The sequence below is a fragment of the Chlamydotis macqueenii genome, chromosome 3 (genome assembly GCF_036417535.1).
Source record: "Chlamydotis macqueenii isolate bChlMac1 chromosome 3, bChlMac1.mat, whole genome shotgun sequence".
NCBI lineage: Eukaryota > Metazoa > Chordata > Aves > Otidiformes > Otididae > Chlamydotis > Chlamydotis macqueenii.
The window spans coordinates 420,221-447,022 of record NC_141558.1 but is presented as its reverse complement, the minus strand read 5'-3'; the positions used below and the strand labels follow the sequence as shown (position 1 = coordinate 447,022).

General features: G+C 75.4%; 2 protein-coding genes and 2 non-coding genes across 4 annotated transcripts; 3 read left to right on the top strand and 1 right to left on the bottom strand.

Moving 5' to 3' along the window:
- Nucleotides 1-156: 156 nt before the first annotated feature.
- Nucleotides 157-320, bottom strand: LOC147601131 (U1 spliceosomal RNA). The gene has a single exon (XR_015258336.1). It is a non-coding gene; the product is annotated as a U1 spliceosomal RNA (small nuclear RNA).
- Nucleotides 321-1,851: 1,531 nt separating this feature from the next.
- Nucleotides 1,852-2,015, top strand: LOC147601130 (U1 spliceosomal RNA). The gene has a single exon (XR_015258335.1). It is a non-coding gene; the product is annotated as a U1 spliceosomal RNA (small nuclear RNA).
- A 419-nt stretch (nt 2,016-2,434) lies between these two features.
- Nucleotides 2,435-16,359, top strand: CAD (carbamoyl-phosphate synthetase 2, aspartate transcarbamylase, and dihydroorotase). Its single transcript, XM_086743535.1, is given in 49 exon segments — nt 2,435-2,563; nt 2,813-2,952; nt 3,775-3,904; nt 4,131-4,273; nt 4,434-4,575; nt 5,078-5,249; nt 5,329-5,514; nt 5,584-5,696; nt 5,807-5,952; nt 6,033-6,164; nt 6,331-6,564; nt 6,652-6,873; nt 7,036-7,224; nt 7,688-7,812; nt 7,911-8,044; nt 8,122-8,234; nt 8,325-8,575; nt 8,647-8,893; nt 9,005-9,103; nt 9,193-9,417; nt 9,499-9,561; nt 9,564-9,683; nt 9,792-10,010; nt 10,108-10,275; nt 10,346-10,528; nt 10,598-10,702; nt 10,779-11,027; nt 11,237-11,318; nt 11,489-11,655; nt 11,775-11,939; nt 12,021-12,152; nt 12,221-12,422; nt 12,508-12,698; nt 12,763-12,903; nt 12,998-13,093; nt 13,163-13,304; nt 13,443-13,490; nt 13,958-14,002; nt 14,087-14,121; nt 14,124-14,240; nt 14,324-14,398; nt 14,486-14,573; nt 14,576-14,637; nt 14,639-14,698; nt 14,844-14,969; nt 15,037-15,192; nt 15,271-15,372; nt 15,488-15,582; nt 16,235-16,359. Coding segments are annotated over 49 exon segments (6,765 nt in total). The 5' UTR covers nt 2,435-2,478; the 3' UTR covers nt 16,338-16,359.
- A 4-nt stretch (nt 16,360-16,363) lies between these two features.
- Nucleotides 16,364-24,153, top strand: MPV17 (mitochondrial inner membrane protein MPV17). The gene is made up of 7 exons (XM_086743536.1): nt 16,364-16,483; nt 20,385-20,500; nt 21,083-21,175; nt 21,705-21,800; nt 23,308-23,340; nt 23,501-23,553; nt 23,630-24,153. Exons 1-7 carry the CDS (start codon nt 16,411-16,413, stop codon nt 23,697-23,699), a joined length of 534 nt encoding a protein of 177 aa, XP_086599662.1. The 5' UTR covers nt 16,364-16,410; the 3' UTR covers nt 23,700-24,153.
- The last annotated feature ends 2,649 nt before the right edge of the window (nt 24,154-26,802 follow it).

Here is a 26,802-nt window from a genome sequence, read left to right as displayed (position 1 = left end):
GGGGGACCAGAGCGCGGAGAGCCCGCGGCTGCAGCGGGGAGACGGAGCCCCGACACCGCGGGGACGGACACCGCGGCCGCAGGGAGGGGCAGGGACAGCCGCCGCAGCTGTGTCTGCTTTGCGTCTGCTTTATCTCTGCTTTTGTCACCGCCGTGCCAGGGGAGAGCGCGAACGCAGTCCCCCACTACCACAAATTATGCAGTCGAGTTTCCCGCATTTGGGGAAATCGCAGGGGTCAGCACACCCGGAGTGCAAGGGATGAGCCTCGCCCTGGGAAAACCACCTGCCTGATCATGGTGTCTCCCCTGCCAGGTAAGTATGCTCCCAACACCCCCCGCCGCCCGGGACACCCCGCCGCACGCACACCCACCACACGCCGACACCCCGCGCCGACCGCCCGAGCCCCGCTCCCACGGCCCGTCCCAGCCCCACGCTGTGCCCCGCCGCGCAGCCCCCACGCGGCGTTTGTTCACGCCGCGGCCGGCGGCTTCTCGGTGCGTGGGGGTGTGTCCCGTCATGCTCCGCGGTGCTCGATCTGCATGGCCCCGCCCCTTCCGAGAGACCCCCGCCCCTGTCTCGTCGTAGCGGCCCTGCTTCAGCCGCGTCATCTGCATAGCCCCGCCCCATCCCGGCTAGACCCCGCCCCTCGAAGCGGCCTTGCCGCAGCTCCTTCTATCTGCAAGGCCCCGCCCCTCCCGCAGGCCCCGCCCCTCCCTCAGAGCAGCGCCGCCGGGCGCCGTTACGGGGGCCGCAGCGCCGGGAGCCGCGCGGGGAGTCCCCGCCGAGGCCCGGGCACCGCCGGCGGCGGGCGGGGGGTGCGGCCGGGACGGGGGAGCAGCGGGCGCAGACGCAGCGCAGCCCCGGAGCCCCGGGCGCCGGGAAGCCCCGCGGGAGCTGCGCGGCCGGCGGCTGCCACGGCGCCGCGCCCCGGGGCTGCGGGACCGGTCACCGGTCGGTTCCCGCCGGGGCCGCCCCCGAGCCGGCAAGGAGCGCGGGGCGGGGCCGGCCGGGAGGCGGCGTGGCCGGTGCCACGGGAACCGTCACGGGCACGGTAACGCCGGGTGCGCTCCTTCGCCGCCGCTCGGGGCTGGGCCGCCGCCGGGAGGGACAAAATCCGGGCCAGGCGCGGGCTCACGCGCCGTCTCGGTGTGACCGCGCCGGGCCTGGCCGTCCGCAGGAGCTCCCCCCGGCCGTGCCGGTCCCCAGCGCCCATGGGCGGAGGGCCGCAGAGCTCACGTCCCGGCACAAAACCTTCTCCCGCCCGGCTCCCGCCGCGCTCCGGAGCCGCTCCCCTCGGGGCTCCGCGTCCCGGGCCTTTCTCTGTGACGGCCTGCGGCCCGCGCCACCCAACCGCGCTTCCCCGAGCGTGGGTGAACGGAGCGATGTCCCGTTCGCTAGCGCCGCCCGCCCCCGTGGAGATCAATTGATCAGCCGCCGCCGGGCTGTCCGTCCACCGGGGAGCTGCGGCCGGTCCCGCCACGGCCCCGGCGGGGGCCGCGCAGGGACTCAGCTCAGAGCCCGCGGCCCGCGCGCCGCGAGCAGCCAGCGGCGATGGCTGTGACCGCCGCCAGGCGGCGCCGCCGCGGCAGGGCCGCTTCGAGGGGCGGGGTCCGGCGGGAGGGGCGGGGCCATGCAGATCGAGCACCGCGGAGCATGACGGGACACACCCCCACGCACCGAGAAGCCGCCGGCCGCGGCGTGAACAAACGCCGCGTGGGGGCTGCGCGGCGGGGCACAGCGTGGGGCTGGGACGGGCCGTGGGAGCGGGGCTCGGGCGGTCGGCGCGGGGTGTCGGCGTGTGGTGGGTGTGCGTGCGGCGGGGTGTCCCGGGCGGCGGGGGGTGTTGGGAGCATACTTACCTGGCAGGGGAGACACCATGATCAGGCAGGTGGTTTTCCCAGGGCGAGGCTCATCCCTTGCACTCCGGGTGTGCTGACCCCTGCGATTTCCCCAAATGCGGGAAACTCGACTGCATAATTTGTGGTAGTGGGGGACTGCGTTCGCGCTCTCCCCTGGCACGGCGGTGACAAAAGCAGACTAGGCCGTTTATTTCTCTCGTTATTTCACGGTGAGGTTTTGCTGTGTACCCGCTCCCAGCGATATTCGTGGTTACCGGTGCCGTGCCCCCGCAGCAGCGCTCGGTCTGAGCCCCGGTGCTGCCCCCGCTCCGCTCTCCGCCTGCCGGGGCCTCTCCCGGCCGCGTTCTGCCGTTTCCGCGCGGCCCCGCCATCGGGCCCCGGAGCGCTGCAGGCGGCGGAAGCGGGCCCGCTCCCCGCTCGTGCTGCCACGCGTCGCCCCCGCCCGCCGGGCATCCGGTGATCCAGGTGCTGCGGGCGGTCCCCCGCACGCCGCCCCGCCCCGCCCCGCCGCGGGGGCTGTCCCGCCCCGGCCCCGCCCCGGATCCTCCCGCCGCCGCGCTGCACGCGTCCCGCTCGGTCGCCGCCGCCGCGGAGCCGCCGGAGCGCACGTGGAGCCGCCATGGGCCGCCTGGTGCTGCAGGACGGGTCGGTGCTGCGGGGCCGCCCCTTCGGGGCCGCCGGGGCCGCCGCCGCCGGGGAAGTCGGTGAGCGCGCCGGGCGGGGCCGGAGCGGGGCCAAGCTCCGGGACGGCGGCGGATGTGGGGGGGGGCGGCCGGAGCCCGGCGGGCGGCGCCGGGAGGGGAGCGGGCGGGGGTCCAGCCCGGCGCGGTGCCGCGAGCCCCCTCTCCGCTCGGCGCCCCGCCGTGGGGCCGGCGCGGGGGCGGGCGGCGGGGCTGCGGGGCGGCCGGGATGCTCCGTCCGCCCCCCCCCCAGCGCCCTCTCGCTGCGCTCAGTCTTCCAGACCGGCATGGTGGGCTACCCCGAGGCCCTCACCGACCCCTCCTACGCGGCGCAGATCCTGGTGCTCACCTACCCGCTCGTCGGCAACTACGGCGTCCCCCGGGACGAGACCGACCCCTTCGGCCTCAGCAGGGTGAGCGCGGGGCGGGGGGCGCGGGTTTGCCCCCGGTGCTGCGGAGCCCGGAGCGCCGGGCCTGCCGTGCGCCCGGGAGGGGAGCGGGGAGTCCCCCGCGCGCTGGCACCGGGGCGCTCTCCTCGCAGGTGGGGGGCCAGGCCGCGTCTGGCCTCGCCCGGGCTCGGCTGCGGGGTGGGGGTCCCAGCGCCCCGGGGCGAGGCAGCCCCAGAGCCCTCCCAGCCCCCCGGCGCTGCCTGTCCCGGGGCAGAGTCCAGGCCCGGCGGGGGCAGAGCTGTGTCGGGCCTCCCCACGCTGACCCGGGGGACCGTCCTGCCCAGCCCCGTCCCGCGTCGGTGGGCCAGGAGCCCCCGGCCCCGCTCTCGCTGTCGGCGGCCCTCTCGGGGCCGGGGGCACGCGGGTCCCTGCTGCGGCCCGCAGGCCGGCGCGTGCTGCGGCTGAGCCGAGCTGAGGGGTCCCGCGGTGCGGGCCGTGGTGGCCCCTGGGTGGGGGGCTGCGCTCCAGCAGCGCTGGGAGCCTGGACACCTCGTCCTGCGGCTCCTGGAGCTGGAGGCTCAGCTGGGCTGAGGGGTGGGGTGGGGTGGGGTGGGGTGGGGCGGTGACAGCCCAATGTGCCTTGCGGGGCGGCAGCGGGGGCCGCTCCTGTGCGGTGGGCTGGGGGTAGGGTCCCCGTCGCACGGGGCTCCCCCAACCCTAGGCTGTAGCCATCCCCCCCGTGTCCCACGGGGACAGCCGGGCCGGGCACCCAAGGGGCGCAGGGGGCTTCTCCCGGGCTGGTGACCCCCCGCCCGGCCCGGCCACGCTCACCCCGTGCCCCCGCAGTGGTTTGAGTCCGGCAAGATCCATGTGGCCGCGCTGGTGGTGGGCGAGTGCTCGGAGACCCCCAGCCACTGGAGCGCGTCCCGCTCCCTCGACCAGTGGCTGAAGGAGCAGAACGTCCCCGGGCTGCAAGGTGGGACTGAGACCGCGGGGCGGGAGCTGGGGGGTGGCCGTGGGGCAGCTGGGGGCTGGGGCCCAAGGGGGCAGTGAGTCTGGACCAGAGCCATCTCTGCGCTGGGATTTGCCCCCCCAGGAGGCTGACCCGGCGTTGGCGGCTGGGGGTGATGATGTTGGTGGGACGCGGGGCCCTGCTCGGGGTGGGTCGGGGCCGTGGGGTCGCGTCTCATGGTTGTCTGCAGGGGTGGACACTCGAGCCCTGACGAAGAAGATCCGCGAGAAGGGGACGCTGCTGGGGAAGCTGGTGCCGGACGGGACCCCTGAGCAGAGCCTCTCCTTTGAAGACCCCAACAAACGGCACCTGGTGCAGGAGGTGTCGCTGAAGGTGGGGCTGGGGGAGCTGGCGCGGGGCGGGGGGGCCTCGGGGGACGGCTGGGGGCTTGGCGCTGCACGGGGGACACAAGTGGGGATGGCTGGGGGGGCAGCTGGGGCCGCGAGGTCCTTGCTGTGGGGGCCGGGGCCATCCCCGCTCACCCCTCCTGCAGACGCCCCGCGTCTTCAACGCCGGCGGGTCGCTGCGCATCACGGCGGTCGACTGCGGCCTCAAGTACAACCAGGTGCGGTGCCTGTGCGAGCGGGGGGCGGCCGTCACCGTGGTGCCCTGGGACCATCCGCTGGACACCGCAGGTGGGGGGGCAGCGGCAGGGGACGTCTCGGGGCCCTGCTGAGGGGTGGGGGCCGGGGGCTGGAGCAGGGGCCGTTCTCTTGGCCGGTGCTGGGCGCAGCAGGGAACCGTGTCCTGCTCCGTGCTGCTGGGTTGGGGAGCCTTGATGTCGTCCTTCCCGGGGGCTCGGGGCCCAGGGCCCCCGGTGTGACGCTGCAGGGACGGGGGGCACGGGCTCGGGGTGCCCTGCTGTGGTTGGAACGGGGGGCTCGGGACCATGGCGTCAGGGTGCCCTAACGTGACCCCGCACGGGGGGCTGTGGGGGGCTGCGGGGACCCTTGGTGCTGTGGGGTCAGGGCACCTCGATGCGACACTGCCGGGGTGTTGGCGGTGCTGTGGGTTTGGGGGGCCTTGCTGCTGGGAGGCCCCACTGGGACCCTGCGGGGCCTGGGAGGACCAGGGGGCCCCGCTGTGACTTTGGGGAGCCGCGGGCCCCACTCTGACCCGGCTGCTGTCTCGGCGCAGACTTTGACGGGCTGTTCGTCAGCAACGGCCCCGGGGACCCGCAGCTCTGCCGGGAGACGGTGTCCGGCCTGCGGCGCGTGCTGGAGGCGCCCCAGCCCAAGCCCGTTTTCGGGATCTGCCTGGGGCACCAGCTGCTCTCTCTGGCCCTCGGCGCGCGCACCTACAAGATGAAGTGAGCGGGGCTCCGGGGTCGGGGTCGCCGGGGGGTCCCGGCTGCCCGGGGCTGCCTGACGCCCGTCCTGCCGCCGCAGGTACGGGAACCGCGGGCACAACCAGCCGTGCCTGCACGAGGACACGCGGCGCTGCTTCATCACGGCGCAGAACCACGGCTTCGCGGTGGAGGCGGGCAGCCTGCCGCCGGGCTGGGTCCCGCTCTTCACCAACGCCAACGACGGCTCCAACGAGGGGCTCGTCCACGAGCACAAGCCCTTCTTCAGGTGAGCGTGGGGCCGGGGCTGGGGGGCTGGGGGGGCGCGGGACCATGCCCTGCCTGACCCCCTCTGCAGCGTCCAGTTTCACCCCGAGCACCGCGCCGGCCCCACCGACCTGGAGGGGCTCTTCGATGTCTTCGTGGAGGCGGCACGGGACCTGCGGAGCGGCGACGCCGGCGCCCGGACAGGTGGGCGCGGGGCGGGAGGGTCGGCCGGGCCGACGGGCTGCGCGTGGGGGCTGCGGGCGGGACGTGGGGCCGGGGCTGCGCACGGCCACGGCGTCGCCTCTCCCCCCCAGTGCGGGAGCGCCTGCGGGACTGGCTGACCTACGACGAGGCGCCGGCGGGGGGCCAGGGTGCGGCCCGGCCCCGCAAGGTGCTGATCCTGGGCTCCGGCGGCCTCTCCATCGGGCAGGCGGGCGAGTTCGACTACTCGGGGTCGCAGGTGAGCACCCACCCCGGGGCGGGGGTCACCGGGGGGTGCGGGCCCAGGCTTCCAGCCGTGACCCCTCTGCTCCCTGTAAGGCCATCAAAGCGCTGAAGGAGGAGAACATCCAGACGGTGCTGATCAACCCCAACATCGCCACCGTGCAGACTTCCAAGGGGCTGGCGGACAAGGTCTACTTCCTCCCCATCACCCCGGAGTACGTCACCCAGGTGAGCACCCCAGGGCAGTTTGGGGGCGCAGGGACGAGGGGGCTGGGGCTGCCTGGAGGGCAAGAGGCTGGCTGGGGGGCTGTGGGGCAGCAGAGGGGCTCCTACGTGGAGGGCGCATTCTGCGGGGCCCCCGTGGGTCCCTGCCCCACCGCCCCGTGCCCCTCAGGTGATCCGGAACGAGCGCCCCGACGGGGTGCTGCTGACCTTCGGCGGGCAGACGGCCCTCAACTGCGGCGTGGAGCTCACCAAGGCGGGCGTGCTGGAGCGGTACCGCGTGCAGGTGCTGGGCACCCCCGTCGCCTCCATTGAGATGACGGAGGATCGCAAGGTCTTCGTGGAGAAGATGGAGGAGATCGGGGAGCACGTGGCGCCCAGCGAGGCCGCTGCCTCCCTGGAGCAGGTCCGGGGTGGCGGGGCAGGGTGGGGGCAGCTCCCGGGCAGGGGGCTGTCATCCCTGCTCCCAACACGACGCCGTTGCTCTCCGCAGGCGCAGGCAGCGGCGGAGCGGCTGGGGTACCCGGTGCTGGTGCGCTCAGCCTACGCCCTCGGGGGCCTGGGCTCCGGCTTCGCCAACACGCGGGAGGAACTGGTGGCACTGGTGAGCCAGGCCTTCACTCACACCTCCCAGGTCCTGGTGGACAAGTCCCTGAAGGGCTGGAAGGAGATCGAGTACGAGGTGGTGCGGGACGCCTACAACAACTGCGTCACGGTACGGGACAGGACAGGGGGACGCCCCGGGCCTCTCGTGGGGCGTCCCGGGGGCTGCGTTCGAGCCCCGGCTGAGCAGGGGAGGAGGCGGCGGGAGCCGGGAGGGACGCGCCTGGGGCAGCGGCAGCGGGGGCGGGGGCCGCGGTGACCCCCCTGCCGCCAGGTGTGCAACATGGAGAACCTGGACCCGCTGGGGATCCACACGGGCGAGTCCATCGTGGTGGCGCCCAGCCAGACGCTCAACGACACCGAGTACTTCCTGCTGCGGCGCACGGCCGTCAAGGTGGTGCGGCACCTGGGCATCGTGGGCGAGTGCAACATCCAGTTTGCCCTGAACCCCGAGTCAGAGCAGGTGAGTGCCCGCGGGCCCTGCTGCGGCTCCGCTCCCGCCCCCCGGCCAGCCCTGCCTGGGGGAGCCCGGGTCCGTGTCCTGCCCTGCGCCGGCCCGGGGGCCGTGCCTCGCTGGCCTCCCCGGGCCGCGGTGCCCAGCATCCCTGGGGCCGGGGAGTCTGGCGGTGCCGGCAGCTCGGCCGGGCCCCGTCAGCGCAGCGAGGCGCTGGGTCTCGCGGTCCGCGCGGTCCTTGGGCGGCCTCTGCCCGGCTCCGTCCCGCCGCAGCCGTCAGCGATGGCTGCCCTTTCCCAGCCCGGCTGCCCTCGCCCTTGGTCCCCGTCCCTGTTTGCGCCCTCCGCGCGCTGGTGGCTCGTCGGTGCCAGCCGAGCACTGGGCAGCGGGGAGCTGCGCTGCCGGCGCCCGGCCTCGTGCGCGGGGGCCGCGTCCTGCACTGCCGCTGACCCTGCCCGCCTGCTGCCCGCAGTACTACATCATCGAGGTGAACGCCCGGCTGTCCCGCAGCTCCGCCCTGGCCAGCAAGGCCACCGGCTACCCCCTGGCCTACGTGGCTGCCAAGCTGGCCCTGGGCATCCCCCTGCCCCTCCTCAGGTAACGGCACCGCTGCGCTGCGGGGCGGGGTGCTGCCCCGGCCGCCTCGCGCCCTCCCCGTGGGACAGCGCTGGGCGCTGACCCCCACCCCTCCCCAGGAACTCCGTCACCAACTCCACCACAGCCAACTTCGAGCCCAGCCTGGACTACTGCGTGGTGAAGATCCCGCGCTGGGACCTCAGCAAGTTCCTGCGTGTCAGCACCAAGATCGGCAGCTCCATGAAAAGCGTGGGTGAGTGAGGCGGGCGGGCCGCCTGGGCGGGCAGCGTGGCCGGCGCAGGCTCCGGCTGCTCACGGCCCCGTCCGCAGGGGAGGTCATGGCCATCGGGAGGAACTTCGAGGAGGCTTTCCAGAAGGCGCTGAGGATGGTGGACGAGAACTGCGTGGGCTTTGACCATACCGTGAAGCCGGCCTCAGACGTGGTGAGCGGTGGGGCCCGGCTGCCAGTGCGGTTTGGGGGGAGACGGCCACCTGCCCCCCTCCCAGCCCCGCTCACCTCCCCTGGCCCGCAGGAGCTGGAGACGCCGACGGACAAGCGGATCTTCGTGCTGGCGGCCGCGCTGCGGGCCGGCTACTCCATCGAGCGGCTGTACGAGCTGACCAAGATCGACCGCTGGTTCCTGCACAAGATGAAGAACATCACGGACCACGCGGTGCTGCTGGAGTCGTTCCGCGAGGAGCAGAGCGCCATGCCGCCCGCCGTGCTCGAGCGGGCCAAGCAGCTCGGCTTCTCCGACAAGCAGGTGGCCCTGGCCGTGCTCAGGTAACGCGCGGAGGGGGCGGCCCCGGCCGGAGCCCCAGCCCGCGTCCCGGTGCTCACCCTGCCCCTCGCAGCACCGAGCTGGCCGTGCGGAAGATGCGGCGCGACCTGAAGATCCTGCCGGTGGTGAAGCAGATCGACACCGTGGCGGCCGAGTGGCCGGCGCAAACCAACTACCTGTACCTGACCTACAACGGCAGCGAGCACGACCTGGCCTTCCGCGAGCCCCACGTCATGGTCATCGGCTCCGGCGTCTACCGCATCGGCAGCAGCGTGGAGTTCGACTGGTGCGCTGTCGGCTGCATCCAGGAGCTCCGCAAGGTCGGCCGGGCCCCAGCGCCCCGCGGGCTCCGTGGGTCGGCGTCCCTGCTCGGAGCACGGGGCCAGGGAGGAGCGGGGCCCTCGGCCTCACGTCGTCCCTCGCCCCTGCAGATGGGCTTCAAGACGATCATGGTGAACTACAACCCCGAGACGGTGAGCACCGACTACGACATGTGCGACCGCCTCTACTTCGATGAGATCTCCTTCGAGGTGAGCGGGGCCGGGGGCCCTGCCCGCCGGGGGCTGGGCAGCGTCGGGCCTGCCGCCGCGGCTCCGGTCCCAGCCCCGCGCTGCCGCAGGTGGTGATGGACATCTACGAGCTGGAGAACCCCGAGGGTGTGATCCTGTCCATGGGCGGGCAGCTGCCCAACAACATCGCCATGGCCCTGCACCGGCAGCAGTGCCGCGTCCTGGGCACCTCCCCGGAGGCCATCGACTCGGCTGAGAACCGCTTCAAGTTCTCCCGCCTGCTCGACTCCATCGGCATCAGCCAGCCCCTCTGGAAGGAGCTCTCCGACATGGAGGTGGGGCCGATGAGGGTGAGGGGGCCTGCCCCGGGGCACCGGCCCCCGGCGCGGCCCCTGAGGGTGCCGTCTGTCCCGCAGTCGGCCAAGCACTTCTGCTGCAAGGTGGGGTACCCCTGCGTCGTGCGCCCCCTCCTACGTGCTGAAGCGGCGCCGCCATGAACGTGGCCTACTCGGACAGCGACCTGGAGAAGTTCCTGAGCAACGCTGTGGCCGTGTCCAAGGAGCAGCCCGTTGTCATCTCCAAGTTCATCCAGGAGGCCAAGGTCCATCCGGGAGGCTGCTGCGGTCCCAGAGCGGCCCTGCTCCCCGCAGGAACCACGTCCCCCCACCCCGGTGCCGGCGGCAGGCTGTGACCGTGTTCCTGCTCGCAGGAGATCGACGTGGACGCGGTGGCCTGCGATGGTGTGGTGGTGGCCATCGCCATCTCGGAGCACGTGGAGAACGCCGGGGTGCACTCGGGCGACGCCACGCTGGTGACGCCCCCCCAGGACATCACCCCCAAGACGCTGGAGCGTATCAAGGCCATCGTCCACGCCGTCGGGCAGGAGCTGCAGGTCACCGGGCCCTTCAACCTACAGCTCATTGCCAAGGTACCTCAGCTGGGGGGGCCACGCCGGGCCGGCACAGTGCCGGTGGGAGAACGTCCTGCGGCCCTCGGCGTGCCTCACACCGTCCCCTCTCCCCCAGGACGACCAGCTGAAGGTGATCGAGTGCAACGTCCGCGTCTCCCGCTCCTTTCCCTTCGTCTCCAAGACCCTGGGAGTGGACCTGGTGGCTCTGGCCAGCCAGGTGATCATGGGCGAGGACGTGGAGCCCGTGGGGCTGATGACGGGCACGGGCATCGTCGGCGTCAAGGTGAGCGGGGGCCGTGGGGGCCGGGCTGGGGCACGTGGCCGGGCGGCCCCTGAGCCCCTCCCGCCCCCAGGTGCCCCAGTTCTCCTTCTCGCGCCTGGCGGGCGCCGACGTGGTGCTGGGCGTGGAGATGACCAGCACGGGCGAGGTGGCCTGCTTCGGGGAGAACCGCTGCGAGGCTTACCTGAAGGCCATGCTCAGCACCGGCTTCAAGATCCCCAAGAAGAACATCCTGCTGACCATCGGCAGCTACAAGGTGTGTGCGGCTGGGCGGGGCCGGGGGGGCGGCCGCAGCCCCCCCTGACCGGCCGCGGGGTTGTCGCAGAACAAGAGCGAGCTGCTGCCCACGGTGCGGACCCTGGAGAGCCTGGGCTACCAGCTGTACGCCAGCCTCGGCACCGCGGACTTCTACACCGAGCATGGCATCAAGGTCGGGGCCGGGGGTGCGGCGGGGGCCAGGGGCGCCCCGGGGGGGTGCGGGGCGCTGACAGGCGTTGCCGCGGCAGGTGATGGCCGTGGACTGGCACTTTGAGGAGGCGGACGGCAGCGAGGCGGGCGCGCGGGAGACGCAGCGCAGCATCCTGGACTACCTGGCCGAGAACCACTTCGAGATGGTCATCAACCTCTCGATGCGCAACTCGGGGGGCCGCCGGCTCTCCTCCTTCGTCACCAAGGGGTACCGCACGCGGCGCCTGGCCGTCGACTACTCCGTGCCGCTCATCATCGACATCAAGTGCACCAAGCTCTTCGTGGAGGTGGGCCGGGCGCGCAGGGGCCCAGGGTTGCAGCGCAAAGCCAGGGCTGGGGGGGGACAGTCCTGCTGTGGACGCTGTGGGGTGGCACGGGACGCGGGCAGTGCTGCGGGGGGACCCTTTTTGGGGCGCGGCTCGGGCAGATGTCCTCACCCCCTTCCTGAGCTCTGCCCCTGCGAGACGGAGAGTGCCTCACGCTGCCGTCCCCGCAGGCGCTGGGCCAGATCGGGGCAGCCCCCCCGCTGAAGATGCACGTGGACTGCATGACGTCCCAGAAGCTCATCCGCCTGCCGGGTAGGTGGGGACCGGGGCCGGGGCTCGGGGGCTTCGAGGGGCGCAGCGCGGAGCCGGGACAGCACCGGGAGCCAGGCGCAGAGGGTGCTGCGGGGAGAGGAGACGTTTCCCCGCGTCGCTGGGGTGTCCCGTGGCTGGGTGTCCCCTGCTGACCCTGCCCCGCTCCCCAGGCCTGATCGACGTCCACGTGCACCTCCGTGAGCCGGGTGGCACCCACAAGGAGGACTTTGCGTCAGGCACGGCGGCCGCACTGGCCGGCGGCGTCACCATGGTGTGCGCCATGCCCAACACCAGCCCCGCCGTCACCGACGCCGCCTCCTTCGCCCTGGCGCAGAAGGTGAGGGGCTGCCGCTGCCGGGCCCGCTGCCCCTCTTCCTCCCCGCGTACCGGCTGCGGCGTGCTCGCCGCCCGCGGGGGGCTGGCCCCGGCCCGGCACCCACTGCCTCTCGCCCGCAGCTGGCCGAGGCGGGGGCCCGCTGCGACTTCGCCCTCTTCCTGGGCGCTTCCCCGGAGAACGCCGGCTTGCTGGGCCCCCTGGCCGGCGCGGCCGCGGGGCTGAAGATGTACCTGAACGACACCTTCTCCAGCCTGCGGATGGACGACGTGTCGCTGTGGATGGAGGTGAGCCGCGGCGCGCGGGGGCTGGCGCCGGGCCGGACCTGGCTCCCGGCGCCCGCGCCCACCGGCCCCGTCCCCCCCCAGCACTTCGAGCAGTGGCCGCGGCACCTGCCCGTCGTGGCGCACGCGGAGCGGCAGACGGTGGCCGCCGTCCTGATGGTGGCCCAGCTGTACCAGCGCCCCGTGCACATCTGCCACGTGGCCCGCAGGGAGGAGGTGAGCGGCGGGGCGCGGCGATGGGGCGTGGGGCCATTTGGGGCCGCCTCTCACCGCGGCTCCCCCAGATCCTCCTCATCAAGGCAGCGAAGCAGAAGGGGATCCTGGTGACGTGCGAGGTGGCCCCGCACCACCTCTTCCTGTGCCGGGACGACCTGGGGCGCCTCGGGGAGGGCCGAGCGGCCGTGCGGCCGGCGCTGGGCACCCGCCAGGACGTGGAGGCGCTCTGGGAGAACATGGACACCATTGACTGCTTCGCCACGGACCACGGTGAGCCCCGGGGGACGGCGGCCGCGGGCGGGAGCAAGGTGTAGGGACGGCAGCGGGTCTCGCGGTGACCGGCCCCGGCCCACAGCCCCCCACACACTGGAGGAGAAGCAGGGGCAGGAGCCGCCCCCCGGCTACCCCGGCCTGGAGACGATGCTGCCGCTGCTGCTGACGGCCGTCTCCGAGGGACGGCTCACCGTGGAGGATGTCATCCAGCGCCTCTACGAGAACCCCCGCAAGATCTTCGGGCTGCCCGCGCAGGAGGACACCTACGTGGAGGTGGGTCCCTGCCCGCCCACCCGCCCCGGCCGGCCCCGCTGCCGCTGACCCGCTGTCCCGGCAGGTGGACCTGGAGCACGAGTGGATCATCCCGGGCCGCACGGCCTTCTCCAAGGCGCGCTGGACGCCCTTCGAGGGCATGAAGGTGAAGGGGACAGTGCGCAGGGTGGTGCTGCGCGGGGAGGTCGCCTACATCGACGGGCAGGTAAGGGCCCAAGTACCCTTCCCCCGGCACCTAGGGGGTCCCCTCGGCGCCCCAGGGTCCCCCAGCGCCGACCACGTCACCCCCATGGCTGCAGGTGCTGGTGCCCCCCGGCTACGGGCAGGACGTGAAGAAGTGGCCCTCGGGAGCTGTGCTGGCACCGCACGCGGCCCCCACCAAGGAGAGCACGAAGGTAGCGGGGTGCGCGGGGCTCGGGGGGGTCCCTGCTGCGCCCCGGCTCCAGCTCGGCCTCTCCTCGCAGACCCCCGAGCGGCCCCGGCACGTGGCGGTGGGCGAGACGCTGCGCAGCCGGGCCTCCAGCCCCCGCCGGCCTGGCCCGGGGAGCGAGGGGCGCTTCCACCTCCCGCCCCGCATCCACCGTGCCTCCGACCCCGGGCTGCCAGGTAGGGAGGCGCGCGGCGTGGCGCGGCGCGGCGGAGCGCGGCGGGCGGGCGGCAGGGCAGCCAGCGTGCTGCCCCCGAGCCGGGTCTGGGGCCGCGGCCGCGCGACCCCGCTGACGCCGGCCCTTGTGTCCCGTTCAGCGTTCCGGAGGCTGGGAGCCGCGCACCGCCCGGGCGCCCGAGGCACCGGTAATGTCGGGGGGGACACTCACTCAGACAATGAGACGCGGCCGTACTAATGGCACTAACCGCAGCCGATGAGTGCATCCCCTCCCCGAGGTGCCGCGCTGCCCGGGCCACCCGTGCGGCCCCTTGCCCCGCGCCCCGTGGGGCCGGGCACCGTGGGACAGGGCACGGCCGCGCCTGCCTGCTCCCCTCCCGCCCCGGCCCCGCGCGGCGCCTCGGGGACCCCTCGCCTGCCGGTGTGATTGGGGTTGCATCCGATTGGGTTTTTGCGGGGCGCGACGGGCGCAGCGCTGCGCTGAAGCTCACCCCGCCCCTGCTCTCTGGGCGCCCGCGGCCATGGCGTTGGGCCCCGCGGCGCGTTCGCCTGGCGCCGAGAGGGCTGCGCCACGCCGGCAGCGCCCCGCAGAGCAGGGCCCGGGGTGCCGCCGCCGCCGGCACCCGTTAACGCCACCGCTCCCCTCTCCCCCCAGCCGAGGATGCCCGTGAAAAGGCCGGCAGGAAGGCGGCGGAGGCGGGTGAGTGCCGCGGGGGTCCTGCGGCAGGCGGGCTGGGCTCTGCGGACCACCCCCGCAGGCTGACGGCCGCTCTCCGTGCCGCAGATCCGGCTGCGATCCAGGACGGCTACTTCTACCCGCTGGGCCCGTCCCGCGCCAGGCATCCCCCCAGGGGCTGCCCCACTTCCAGCCCTCCCCGCTGCTGCACCCCCTCGTTGGGCAGCACGTCCTCTCCGTGCAGCAGTTCTCCAAGGAGCAGGTGGGGCGCTGGGGCCGCGGGCACGCGGATGAGCCTGGGGGCGCGGTGCCGCGCGCGCCCCGGCTGAGCCGCCCCTCCCGCAGCTGTCGCATCTGTTCAACGTGGCGCACACGCTGCGCATGCTGGTGCAGAAGGAGCGGAGCCTGGACATCCTCAAGGTGAGCCGGGCACGGCGGGGCCGAGGGAGCCCTGAGACGGGCGCCAGTGCCCCTGGGCTCCCCGAGGTGACGGCGCGGCCCCCGCAGGGCAAAGTGATGGCGTCCATGTTCTACGAGGCGAGCACGCGCACCAGCAGCTCCTTCGCGGCCGCCATGAGCCGGCTGGGCGGCTCCGTCTGTCCTTCTCGGAGGCCACCTCCTCGGTGCAGAAGGGCGAGTCGTTGGCTGACTCGGTGCAGGACCATGTGCTGCTACGCCGACGTGCTGGTGCTGCGGCACCCCCAGCCGGGCGCCGTGGAGGTGAGCGGGGCCGGGGGGCCGAGGGGCCCGCGTCCCGGTGCGGCGGGCTGGGCGGGGGTCGGGAGCGGGAGCGGGAGCCAGGCCGTGTCCCGCGGGGCCGGCGAGGGCCGTGTCGCGCCTGCGCCCACCCTCCCTGCGCTCCCAGCTGGCCGCCAAGCACTGTCGCAAGCCGGTGATCAACGCCGGGGACGGGGTGGGCGAGCACCCCACGCAGGCGCTGCTGGACATCTTCACCATCCGCGAGGAGCTGGGCACCGTCAACGGCATGACGGTGAGGGGCCGGGGGGCGGTGGGCGCCGTGGGGCGGGCGCCGTGGGCGCGCTGACGGCTCTCTGCAGATCACCATGGTGGGCGACCTGAAGCACGGGCGCACGGTGCACTCGCTGGCGCGCCTGCTCACCCAGTACCGCGTCAACCTGCGCTACGTCACCCCCCCCGGCCTGCGCATGCCCGCCGACATCACCAGCTTCGTGGCCTCCAAGGGCGTCAAGCAGGTTGAGCGGGCGGGGCGGGGCGGGGGGCAGGGCCCCGAGCCCCCCCCCGGCCCCGCTGACGGCGCGGTGCGGCCCCAGGAGGAGTTTGGGAGCATCGAGGAGGCGCTGCCGGACACCGACGTGCTCTACGTGACCCGCATCCAGAAGGAGCGCTTCCGCCTGGCCGAGGAGTACGAGGCCGTGAGTGAGGGGGTGCCGGGGGGACCCCGCGTCTCGTCCCGCTGTGGGGGCGGCAGCCTCCTGCCCTCCGTGGGGTGGGGGCTCGGGGCTGCGTCCATCCCGTGCCCCCCCGCAGTGCTTCGGGCAGTTCATCCTCACGCCCCACATCATGACCCGCGCCAAGGAGAGGATGGTGGTGATGCACCCGCTGCCCCGCGTCAACGAGATCAGGTGGGGACGGGGGCGCGGGGGGCGCGGGGGGTGCTGGGGGGTGCAGTGTGCGGGGGGTGAGGGGTGCTGGGGGGTGCAGTGTACGGGGGGTGAGGGGGTGCTGGGGGGGTGCAGTGTGCGGGGGGTGCTTGGGGAGTTCAGGGGGCCTGGGGCTGCACTATGCTGGGTGGGGGGGGGTCTCAGGGTGATGGGGGCAGGGACTTGGGTTTGGGGAGGGGGCTGGGGAGTTCGGGGGGGTGGGGGGCTGCACTGTGCAGGGTGGGGGTCTCAGGGTGATGGGGTTGCAGTGTGCGGGGGGGGTGCGGGGGTCTCGGGGCGACGGGGGCCGCACCGTGCGGGGCGGGGGGGTGGTGCGGGGGTCTCGGGGCGACGGGGCCGCACCGTGCGGGGCGGGGGGGGGGTGCGGGGGTCTCGGGGCGACGGGGGCCGCACCGTGCGGGGCGGGGGGGGGGTGCGGGGGTCTCGGGGCGACGGGGGCCGCACCGTGCGGGGCGGGGGGTTCAGAGGGGCTGTGGCGGGGGTGCGGGGGGGTCTGCGCGGGGGGTGCGGGGGGTCTCATTAGGGCTCTCGGGCTCATTAGGGTCTCTCGGGCTCGGGGAGGGGCGGGGCTGTGGCGGGGGTCCCGTGCCCGCGGCTGACGTCACTTCCGCAGCGTGGAGGTGGACTCGGACCCGCGCGCCGCGTACTTCCGGCAGGCGGAGAACGGGATGTACATGCGCATGGCGCTGCTGGCCACCGTGCTGGGCCGCTACTGACACAATAAACGCGTCGCCGCGCCGCGCCGCGCGCTGACGTCATCGCGCCGCGCCGCGCGGGGCCGCGCGGGCCATGGCGGCGCTGTGGCGGGGCTGCGGGCGGCTGCTGGCGCGGCGGCCGGGGGCTGCGCAGGCGCTCACCGCCGGTAAGGGCCCCGCCCCCGCCCCCGCCCCGCCGTGTAACCCCCGGCGCCCCGTCCCCCCGCCGCGCCGCAGGCCCCCCGCCCGGCGGCGGGCACCGGGACTCCCGGGGGGAGCGGGGCAGGAGCCCCACAGGCGCGGGGGCAGGCGGCGTTCGTCCCCCGCGGCTCAGCGGGAACAGGGTCCCCGGTGCGGGGTGACGGGCCCTGCGGGACGGGTGCGGGGCTGTGGCTCGGCCAGCGCAGCGCGGGGCCGGGCCGCGCCCGGGGCGGGGTGCTGCCCCCGAGGGGCTCGGGGGCGGGGGGGCTCCGCGTCCCCGGGGCGCTCTCCCTGCGCAGCAGCCCCCTGAGGAGGAGCCCGTCCCGCTGCGGGGCTGCGTGTGGTGGGAGCTGCGCGGGAGGGGGGTCCCTGCGCTCCCCCTGCTGCAGCCTCCCCGCCGGAAACCGGCGCGGGGCGCTGGAAAAGGCGCGGCCGGGGGAGCCCTGCCGTGCCGGGGAGCCGGCCGGGGGCCGCGGGACTGGGCTGGGCGCGCGGCCGCCGGCCCCCGGCCCCGCTGCCCCTGGGGACGGTGGCACCGCGCCCGGCCTGCCGCTGCGGGGGTCGTGCCGCGCCGCCCCGCTGTGCCCGCGTTGTTTTCATGGGACGTGAAGGGGGCCGTGGCCTGGCACCCGCGGCACCGTGCGCCGCTTGCTGCGCGTCCCGCCTCGGTGCCGGGAGGGAGGCCAAGGCAGAGCCGGGAGGGCTGCCCAGCCCCCGCCCTCGCCCCCCCTGCCCTTGCCCCCCCCCCGCCCTCACCCCCCCTGCCCTCATCCTCCCTGGCAGCCCCCGCCCTCGCCCCCCCTGCCCTTGCTCCCCCCCGCCATTGTCCCCCCTGCCCTCATCCTCCCCGGCAGCCCCTGCCCTCGCCCCCCCTGCCCTCGTCCCCCCGGCAGCCCCTGCCCTCGCCCCCCCGGCGGCCCCTGCTCTCGCCCCCCCCCCCCGCCCTCACCCCCCCTGCCCTCATCCCCCTGCAGCCCCTGCCCTCGTCCCCCCGGCAGCCCCTGCCCTCGTCCCCCCGGCAGCCCCTGCCCTCGCCCCCCCTGCCCTCGTCCCCCCGGCAGCCCCCGCCCTCGCCCCCCCTGCCCTCGTCCCCCTGGCAGCCCCTGCCCTCGCCCCCCCGGCGGCCCCTGCTCTCGCTCGCCCCCCCTGCCCTCGTCCTCCCTGGCAAGCCCCCGCCCTCGCCCCCTCCGCCCTTGTCACCCCTGCCCTCACCCCCCCCGACAGCCCCTGCCCTCACCCCCCCTGCCCTCGCCCCCCCCGCCCTCACCCCCCCCCACCCCCCCTGCCCTCACCCCCCCTGCCCTTGCCCCCCCTGACAGCCCCTGCTCTGCCCGTTGTTTCCAGGCACCAGCGCTGGCCCTGCCGCTCTGGGGTGCAGCCCCCCGGTTCCTCGGGGCCGGGGGTGCTGGGCCGTGCCCGCAGGGGTGCGCAGCCACTGGAATGGCCGCTGCGCGCGAGCGGCCGGCCCGGCGCCAGTTGCCGTTCCTGCAGCCGAGGAGCGGCTGTGCCCCCGGGCCCGGCTCTGTGCCGGCCCTGTGCCGCGGCGCGTGGCCGTGGCGGCGGGAGCGCGGCCGCTCTGCCGGGGCAGGGGCAGCGCTGCTGGGGCCCGGCCTTCCCGCTGCCCTCGCTGCAGCGAGCGACTCCTCCAGCCGCGCCGGGCCGCGGCCCTGGCCACCGCGCCGCGGGCGGAGCAGAGCTGCCAGCTGGGCCCGCGCCAGGCGGGTGTGCTGGCTGTGCCCGGCGTCCGGCCACGCTCGCCCGCTGAATCGCCGTCCCGCCCGGCGGCCGGCGCTGCGAGGTCAGGCGGGGCTCTGCCTCCGCATCCCGGGCGCGGGGCCAGGGTGCCAGCGGGGCCTGGGCGCAGCGGGCGGCAGCGCGTGCCCGCGGCAGTGACCTCGCCGTCCTGCCTGCAGAGGGGTGGCTGCCGTGGTGGCGAGGCGGTCTCCAGCTGCGGTGGCGGGGCCGGTGGGGCGCAGACAGCGTGGCCTACTTAGGCTTGGGCCTGGCTCAAAGCGCTCTGGCTGCGGGGGCGGCAGCCTGCGGGGGCGGCAGCCTGCGGGGGCGGCAGCCTGCGGGATGGGCCCGGCCCCCGCCGCTTCCAGGCCCTGCCCGCCGCCTCCCCGCGGCACCGCTCTGCACCTCGCGTGGCCGCGAGCCGGGGAGCCCTCGCCCTTCCCGCCGCCTGCGCCCAGCGCTCCCGCGCAGGCGTGGAGCTGCCGTGCGCTGGCTCCGTGCAGGCGTGGAGCTGCCGTGCGCTGGCTCCGTGCAGGCGTGGAGCTGCCGTGCGTGCCGGCTCTTGGCAGCCCGGGGCAGGGCGCAGCGGCAGCCGCAGGGCCCGGCAGAGCCACGGGGTCGGTCGGGGCTGGTTCCTGCCTTCGTGGCGCGGGCGCAGCTGGGGGCCCCGGGCCGCGTCCGGAGCTGCAGCAGGGCCGTGCTGGTGTCGCACAGGGGCAGGCGCGCTGCGGGCGCTGAGCGGCTCTGGTGCCGGGGTTTTTCTGGCCGCGCTCCCGTGCCCGGGTAGGGCCGCGCAGACCGGCCCGTCCCCTCCGGCAGCCCTGGCCTTGCTTCGTCACCACCGGGCGCTGCGCCTGCAGCCTTCGGCGCTGCATGAGTAACGCTGGCGCTGCTGGCTGCGCTTCCTCAGTGAGCCCCGCGCGGGCCCTGCCTGTGCCTGCTGGGAACGCTGCCCGTGCGAGCAGGCGGCCGGCGATTCTGCCCGGCTGGCGGGGGTCCCTCGCTGCCGGGGCCCCGGGGGCCGGCGAGGCCGCTCCGCTGCGCGGAGGGGCGCGGGGGCTCAGTGCCAGGGGCTGCGTTGGTCCGGGGTGGCAGGGGGAGCCGGGTGGCGGCAGGAGGTGCCGCCGGGACCGCTGCAGCGCCTGGGCCGCCCCCAGGCTCTGCCCGCAGCAGCAGCGCTGGGCTCCCAGGGGCCAGGCTGCGGCCCCGGTCTGCACGGCGGGGCTGAGGGACCGGAGCGCGGGCCCCACGCCTGCGCCCTCGCCCGTGCCGGCTGGGACGGCGCCTGCGGGAGGGCGCGATCCGGCTGCGGGCGCCGGGACGGGGCAGGCACGCTCCCCCGGGGTCTGTGGCCGTTTGGGACGCGCTCCCCACAGCGCTGCTGGGGCTGTTGCAGAGACCGAGGCGCTGGCTGTGAGCCGGGGGGGCAGAGGGGGTGCGGGGGGCCGAGCTCCCCCGGCCGAGGGTTTGCGGGTTCAGGGTTTCCGAGGGCAGAGCAGGACGGCGGCGGGCTGGAGAGCTGCCCGGGGCCCACCCGGCGGAGCAGGCAGGGAGCCCGCCGAGGCCGGGAAGGAGCGCTGGGCCAGGCCAGTTGCGTCGGAGAGGTCAGGGGTGCAGGGTGGGCTGGGAGCTGCCAAGGGCCCCGCCGCGCCGTGCCCCGCGCCGACCTGGAAACAAGGCGAGGAGCCGTGCCAGCGCTGGGGAGCCCGGCCCAGCCTCGCCCGCCCGTGCCGGCTGGGAGCGGCTGCGCAGGGGAGGAATCGCAGTCGGCACAGCTCGCGCGCTGCTCGGGGAGGGATTTCGGGAAGCACGAGGCGCAGCGGCAGAGAGCGCGGGCAGCGCGGGCGGCGGCTGCGTGGGCTCTGCCCCAAAAGCCCCGGCGCCGCGGGCCCGGGTGACGAACCAGCTCCGCGTCAGGGGCGCAGGGAGACGGCGCAGCGGGCACCGTTGCGCCCAGGGCCGCCGCGTCGGCCCGAGATGCTGCTGCCGGAGGGGCCGTGCTGCGGGGCGGGCGCGGGCGCGGGCAGGCCTGGCGCAGGGCGGCGGGGGGCTGCGCAACGGGGGCGGGGGGCCCGTCCGTCGGCGGGGCGCCCCGCGGCGCCGCAGCCGGCTGAGGGGCTGTGCCGGTTGCAGGGGCCCTCATGGGAGCCGGCGATGTGATCGCGCAGCAGCTGGTGGAGCGGCGGGGGCTGCGCGGGCACCACGGCGCCCGGACCCTGAAGATGATGGCCGTCGGCTTCTGCTTCGTGGTGAGCGCCAGCGCGCGGCGGGCACCGGGCCCTGCCCCGGCCTCGCAGCGCACGCGCGGGGGGGGGGGGACAGAGGGCTGTTTCGGCAGGGCGACACCGGGGTGCGCGGCGTGAGCCGGGCCGTCCCGGTGCCCCCCGCCAGCGGCCGAGTCCCTCGAGGATGGGCGCCCAGCCGCGCTGCGGGGAGGCACGGGGCCGGCAGCCTCTGTCCGTGCGGCCGCGGCGCCGTGCCCGCTGCCGGCCCCTGCGCAGGCGTCACTCCGCAGCAGGGTGGCCGCACCCCAGGGTGCGCGCGTGCTTCGCTCCGCCACGCGTGGCAAGGCCGGGTCCCGACCCGTCGGCTCCCAGCACGTGCTGGGCCCAGCACCCAGTTCGGGGGGAGGGTCCCAGGCAGCGCTGGCAGGGCCGGGGTCCCCGCGCCGCGCAGCCCTGCCCGCTGTGTGGGGAGGCTGCCCCACGGCGGTGCGGGGTCCGGGGAGGGGGGCAGGACGGGCCCCGTGGTGGGGCAGGGCCACGTCAGCGGCTCTGCAGACCCCAGCCCTACCGCCCCACGCGCTGCCCCTCGCCGCTCGGCTCCTGCAGGGCCCCGTGGTGGGCGGCTGGTACCGCGTCCTGGACCGGCTCGTCCCGGGGACCACAAAAACCGTGGCCGTGAAGAAGATGGTCCTGGACCAGGTCAGTGCCGCGCGGGTGAGGGCGCATGCGCGGGGCCAGGGCGCAGGACGGGGTGGGCAGCGCAGCCACGCGGGGTTTCCCTGCCGCTCTGAGCACCGCAGCACGCTGCAGCGGGTGCTGAGCAGGGGCTGGCGCCCAGGTCCCGCTCCGTGGGGTCGGTGGGCTGCAGCACAGCCCCTGCGGCGTCGGCAGCTCGGGCCTGCGGCGCCTGCGTCTCCGCAGAGCGCGCCAGCCCGGCCGGCTGTGGGGAGCCGCGGGGAACGCGTCTGACCCGTGCTGCGGCTGGGAGCCGTGGGGAACCAGGTTTTGGAGGGGCCACCCTTAACCTGGTCTTGGACCCTTCCAGGGGCCCCGTGGTGGTCCCCGTCCCTCGGCGCGGCTCCGTGCTGGGGAGCCACTGGCCAGGTAGCCCCAGGGCATTGGGCGGGCTGGGCCTCGCCCCCTCACCCGCCCCTCTCGCCCTGTGCTGCGGGCCCGGCTCTGGGCGCTGCGGGCTCCCCGGCGTCGCGCCCCAGCTCCTCTCTTGCAGGGGGGCTTTGCGCCGTGTTTCCTGGGCTGCTTCCTGGCCATCACGGGGACGATGAACGGTCTGTCGGTGGAGGAGAACTGGTCCAAGATCCAGCAGGTACGTGCCGCTTCCCTGCGGCAGCTCCCCCCCGTGACGCCCTGACGCCCGTGCGGGACGCCGGGGCTGGGGTGGCCGCGTGCCCCGTGCCATCCGGCTCCTGCCGGCCGCCGGCCCGCTGCTGGCTGCATCTCCAGAGCTGCTACCGAGACGGCTGCCATCAGCAGCGATTGCCGGAAGCCAGCGCCAAGGCTGAGTCAGCGTGGCCAGAGCGTGAGTCACCGGCGGCGGTGGCCACCGGCCGCGGGACGAGGCGCACCGGGGCTGCCGGCGGGGCTGCCGGGGCCGGGTATGAGGGGCCCGCTGCGCCCCGGGCCGTGGGCCGGGACTGCCCCCGCCGGGCCGTCAGAGTTCTGCCCGGGGTGCCGTCGCCCGGAGCCCCTTTCCGGGCCTGCCCGCCCTGCTGGGCAGGGGGCCGCGGGCGCGCGCCGGCACAGACCTGTCCTGACCCCGTCCCGCCCTGGAGCGCGGGGAGCAGCTCCTGGGGGAGAACCGCGCCCGCCTCTCCTTCCTCCTGGCCTCGCGAGAGCAGCAGCCGGGCTGTGAGGCGCCCGGAGACGCCGTGGAGGCGCAGGCTGGGCCTCGGCGCGGGCAGCACCCCGGGCGCTCCCGTCTGCCCCAGCTGCGTCTCGGTCAGGTCAGCGCCGTGGATTTGCCTCGCCTCCCCCCGGGGAAACCCGCTGGGCCCTTGCGGCGCTGGGCGACTCCCGCGAGCTGTGGCTCCCGGCCGGCACCCTGCCCTGGCCGGCGCTGGGCCGGGGGCCGGGCGGCGGCGGCTGGCAGCCACCCTCTCCCCTGGCTGGGGGCGCATCCGCCTCTCCCCACGCAGAGGAAGCGTCAGCAGAGCATCCATCACCGCTGTGCCCGCTCTCCCCGTCCTGGGCTGCCGGCCAGTGACGGGAGGAGGCCGGGCTCCCGGCTGAGTCACGGCCGGGCTGGATGGGGGACTTGTCCCGCTGCCACGGGGCAGGGCTGCGGCACGAGGGCAGGGCAGCGCCTCGCGGCCCAGCGCGGCTGCCCCGGCCGGGTGCCCCGCTCCGTCCTGCCCCGCGGGGCCTGGCAGGGAGCCTGGGGCTGTGGGGTGGACAGGGGCTCGCGGCCTGCCCTGCCGCGCCCGCTCTGCCCGCATCTGCCGCGGCTCGCCCCCCTGCCCCCCCGCGCCTTATCCTGCCCCGCGCCCGCCCCACGCCTGCCCCGTGCCTGCCCCACGCGGGCGCAGCTGGGGCAGGGGCTGCGGGGGGCAGAGGGGATCAGCCGCTGCCCCGCTGGATGTGGAGTCGGGGGGATGGCGGCAGGGGGACGGCGGCTCCGTGTGCTCCCCATGCCTGCCTGCGGCCCGGCCGGCCTCTGCCCCAGGTCGCGGGCGTCCCTTTGGAGACGCTGCTGCGCCGTTCCTGCCCGTGCCAGCTGCGGGCCCTGCCGCTGCAGCCAGCCGCGGCCTCCCCGGGGCCGTGCCAGCGTGCGTGCAGGGTGGCTCTGGGCGCTCACCACCTCCCTTCTCCCCCAGGACTACACGGACGCCCTGCTGACCAACTACTGCGTAAGCGCTGGTCCCGCTGCCGCGGGGCCGTGCCCCTCCGTGCTGCTGGCCCCGTCCCCGCCTCGGCACTGCCGTGGGCTCGCTGGACGCCCTGGATGCCCACCCTGGGCAGAGGTGGGCGCGGCAGGGCCCCTTCACTGCCCTCTCCTCCTGTCCCCAGATCTGGCCGCCGGTGCAAATTGCCAACTTCTACTTCGTACCCCTGCGGCACAGGTAGTGACGCGCCGTGGCCCCGGCCCCCCCGGCTCCCGGGGCCTGCGGCTGCGGACCCTGTCCCCTCTGTCCCCAGGCTGGCCGTCGTCCAGTGCGTCGCCATCGTCTGGAACTGCTACCTCTCCTGGAAGGCGAATCGGATGTGACGGGGGAGCCGCGGCCCCTCCCGGCCCCTCCTGCCTGACTGCCCCACACCGGAGCCCCTCAGCGGGTGCCCGTGACTGTGGGTGGGATGGGACACGGTGCTGGCCGCTCCCGTCCCGCTCGCTCCTCGGGGCTGTCGCCGCCTGCAGCTGTGGCCCTCGCCGCTCGCAGGGATGCGCGGAGGGGACGATGGCGACGGGTCCCGCCGGGACAGGCCGGTGCCTGGGGCTGCTCCGGGTCTGTGGGGCAGCTCTGCCCCTCGACGCGCTCCTCTGTCGGCGCTCGCTCCTCTCTGCGGCCCGCGGCCCCGCAGACGGGTGTTCCTGCCCCCGTGACGCATTCCAGGGAGGCGGGGAACCAGAGCGGCGGGTGTGGGTGCAGTTCCCCTGCGAACGGGTCTCTGTAGCTCCGCTGCGGACAGGAGGAGCACCCAATAAACCTCCTTCTTCCCCCTGGGTGCTGCTGACACGAGCTGCGGCCCTCCGTCCCGCGCCGGGGGCTGCGCAGGAGCCGTTTCAGGCCGGTCGTTCCTGTGCTCACGGAGCTGCCGGCGGCTCCGCGCCCCGCAGCCCCTGTCCCTCGGCCGGCGGGCGGGCGAGCGGGGCCTTGGGGCAGGGCAGCCGCTCCGCTCTCTGCCTGTCCCCCGGGGAGCCGAGCGTGCAGCCGTGGGGCTGGCATCGTGCGAGGGGCTGGGGCGCCGGTGCTGAGCGGCTGGGGGCGCGCTGCCGTGGCGGTGAGGGGAGAGGGAGTCTGGCAGAGGGGAGATGGCGGCTTTGGGGCTCACTGGGCCCCGCTGTGGCTGTTTCGTGGGGTGGGACAGTGCCTGCGCTGCTGCTGGGCGGTGGGACGGGGCGAGCTGCGCCCAGGGGACGCTGACACGGGGTGCGGGATCCCCCGGGCTCACGGCGCGCTCCGTGGGGCTGTGCGTCGGAGGGGAGGAGGCAGGGGGGTCTGGGTGAGGGCCGTGACGTGGCCGTGGCTCCCTGTGCCCGGGCGAGAGGAGCCCGCCTGCGAGGAGCCCCGCGCCGCTGCCGCTGCCTGCATTGCTGCTTCGCGGAGCCGAGCATCCAGGCCCGTCCTACACGGGCGGCGTGCAGACGTGATCCGGCTCAGCAGCGCCCTGCCCAGCGTGTCCCCAGCAGAGCCCCCAGGGCAGAGCCGGAGGGACCACGAGGGTCGATCCCGCCCGGGGTCTGGCCCCGGGCCCCTCGGCTGCGCCACCGCAGCCCCAGCAGCCGGACGGAGCCGTCCCCGCGTGCCGCGGCACCGGGCTGGGCGCTGCTGACGGGCCACTGCCGCGGCCCTCGCCGAGGGGGACGCGCTGTCCTTCCTCCTCCCAGCCCACACGGCGCCAGCGTCCTCGCCAGCCCCTGCGCACGCTGCCCTTGCGCACTCGCCCTGACGCTGGCTTGTACTGGCCAGGCCGGGGCTGGCCCTGCTCTGGCCCCGGTTTTGGGGTGCAGTTCCAGGGAGATGGATGCAACCCAGCGCGTGAGGGAGCCGAAACCCGCACAGGGCCCCAGTGCTCCCTGACGGGGACGGAGCCCCAGGGCTCGGCTGGCCCTCAGCGCCTGAGGGATGGGAAGGGGCCACAGCTGCAGCCACCCGGCAGCACCGCGGAGCAGCGCTGGGCTGTGGGGCTGGGGCCCTGCGATGGGGTGCTGCGTGCACGGCAGCGGGGCGCCGGGGGGCCGGGCCCAGTCCGGCCTCAGGCCCCGCGTGGGGCGGTGGGGCTCAGCCCAGGCTGTCCCCAGCCCACGGGGTGGGCGCTGCTTGTTGGTGGCTGCGGACGGCAGGCATGCGCAGCCCCAGCGCGCTGAGCCTCTTGCAGCTGCATCTGGGGTGCGGAGGGTCCGGGGGTGCGGGCAGCGGGCGAGCTGCGAGCGTGGCACGAGCCGGGCGCCCGTCCCAGGAGCAGCCAGCCCCACAGTGCGGGCGCTGCCAGGGCTGGGGGGCGCTGAGCCCAGCCCCTGCTGAGGGCTCTGCCCCAGAGCGGTGGGAGGCGGTGCCGGGTGCCAGCCTTCACGCCAAATCCACATCACGGGTGCGTGGCACCGTGTGCAGCCTCGCTGCGGGCAGGGCTGTGCCCCGCCACCCCTTGCAGCCCGGCGTGGGACGCGCTGAGCGAGGGGCCAGGCTGAGCCCCTGTCCCCAGGCTCTGCCTAACGCCGGCGCGGCGGAAAGAGCCTGCTCTGGGCCCGTCTTGGCACCCGCGCCGGCATCGGCACGGGGTGTCAGCTGGGTCCCCCTCCACTGCAGGCAGGGCCGCGGGGCTGCCGGGGGGTCCGCAGGCAGCGGTGCGGTGCACCAGCAGCCACCTCCCCTTTTGGCAGCGGCGGCCGGTGCCCCGGCTGGAACATCCTGCATGCAGCACAGCGCTGCCGGCTCCGGTGCCTTCGCGCTATGAGTCACGGAATTTGGCTGGAGGTGCCTCGCTGCCGCTCGGGGCTGTCTGCGGCATCCAGCCCCAGCGCGCGGCTTTGACCTGGGCACTGCGAGCTCTGGGCACGGCGCTGCAGGCCCCCGCCGCAGCCCGGCCCTGTGTGCCCCACCCGTGCCCGCCCGGTGCCAGCGGGTGCCCTGCGTCCCAGTGGCCCAGTGTCCCTGCGTCTCAGTGTCCCGGTATCCCACTGTCCCTATGTCCCGGTGTCCCTATGTCCCGGTGTTCCTGTGCCCCGGTGCCCCGGTGTCCCTGTGTCCCGGTGTCCCTGCGTCTCAGTGTCCTGGTATCCCGCTGTCCCTATGTCCCGGTGTCCCTATGTCCCGGTGTTCCTGTGCCCCGGTGCCCCGGTGTCCCTGTGTCCCGGTGTCCCTGCGTCTCAGTGTCCCGGTGTCCCTGTGTCCCAGTGTCCCGGTGTCCCTATGTCCCGGTGTTCCTGTGTCCCGGTGTCCCGGTGTCCCTGTGTCCCTATGTCCCGGTGCCTCGGTGTTCCTGTGTCCCTGTGTCCCGGTGTCCCTGTGTCCTGGTGTCCCGGTGTCCCGGTGTTCCTGTGTCCCTGTGTCCCGGTGTCCCTGTGTCCCTGTGTCCCTATGTCCCGGTGCCCCGGTGTCCCTGTGTCCCGGTGTCCCTATGTCCCGGTGTTCCTGTGTCCCGGTGTCCCTGTG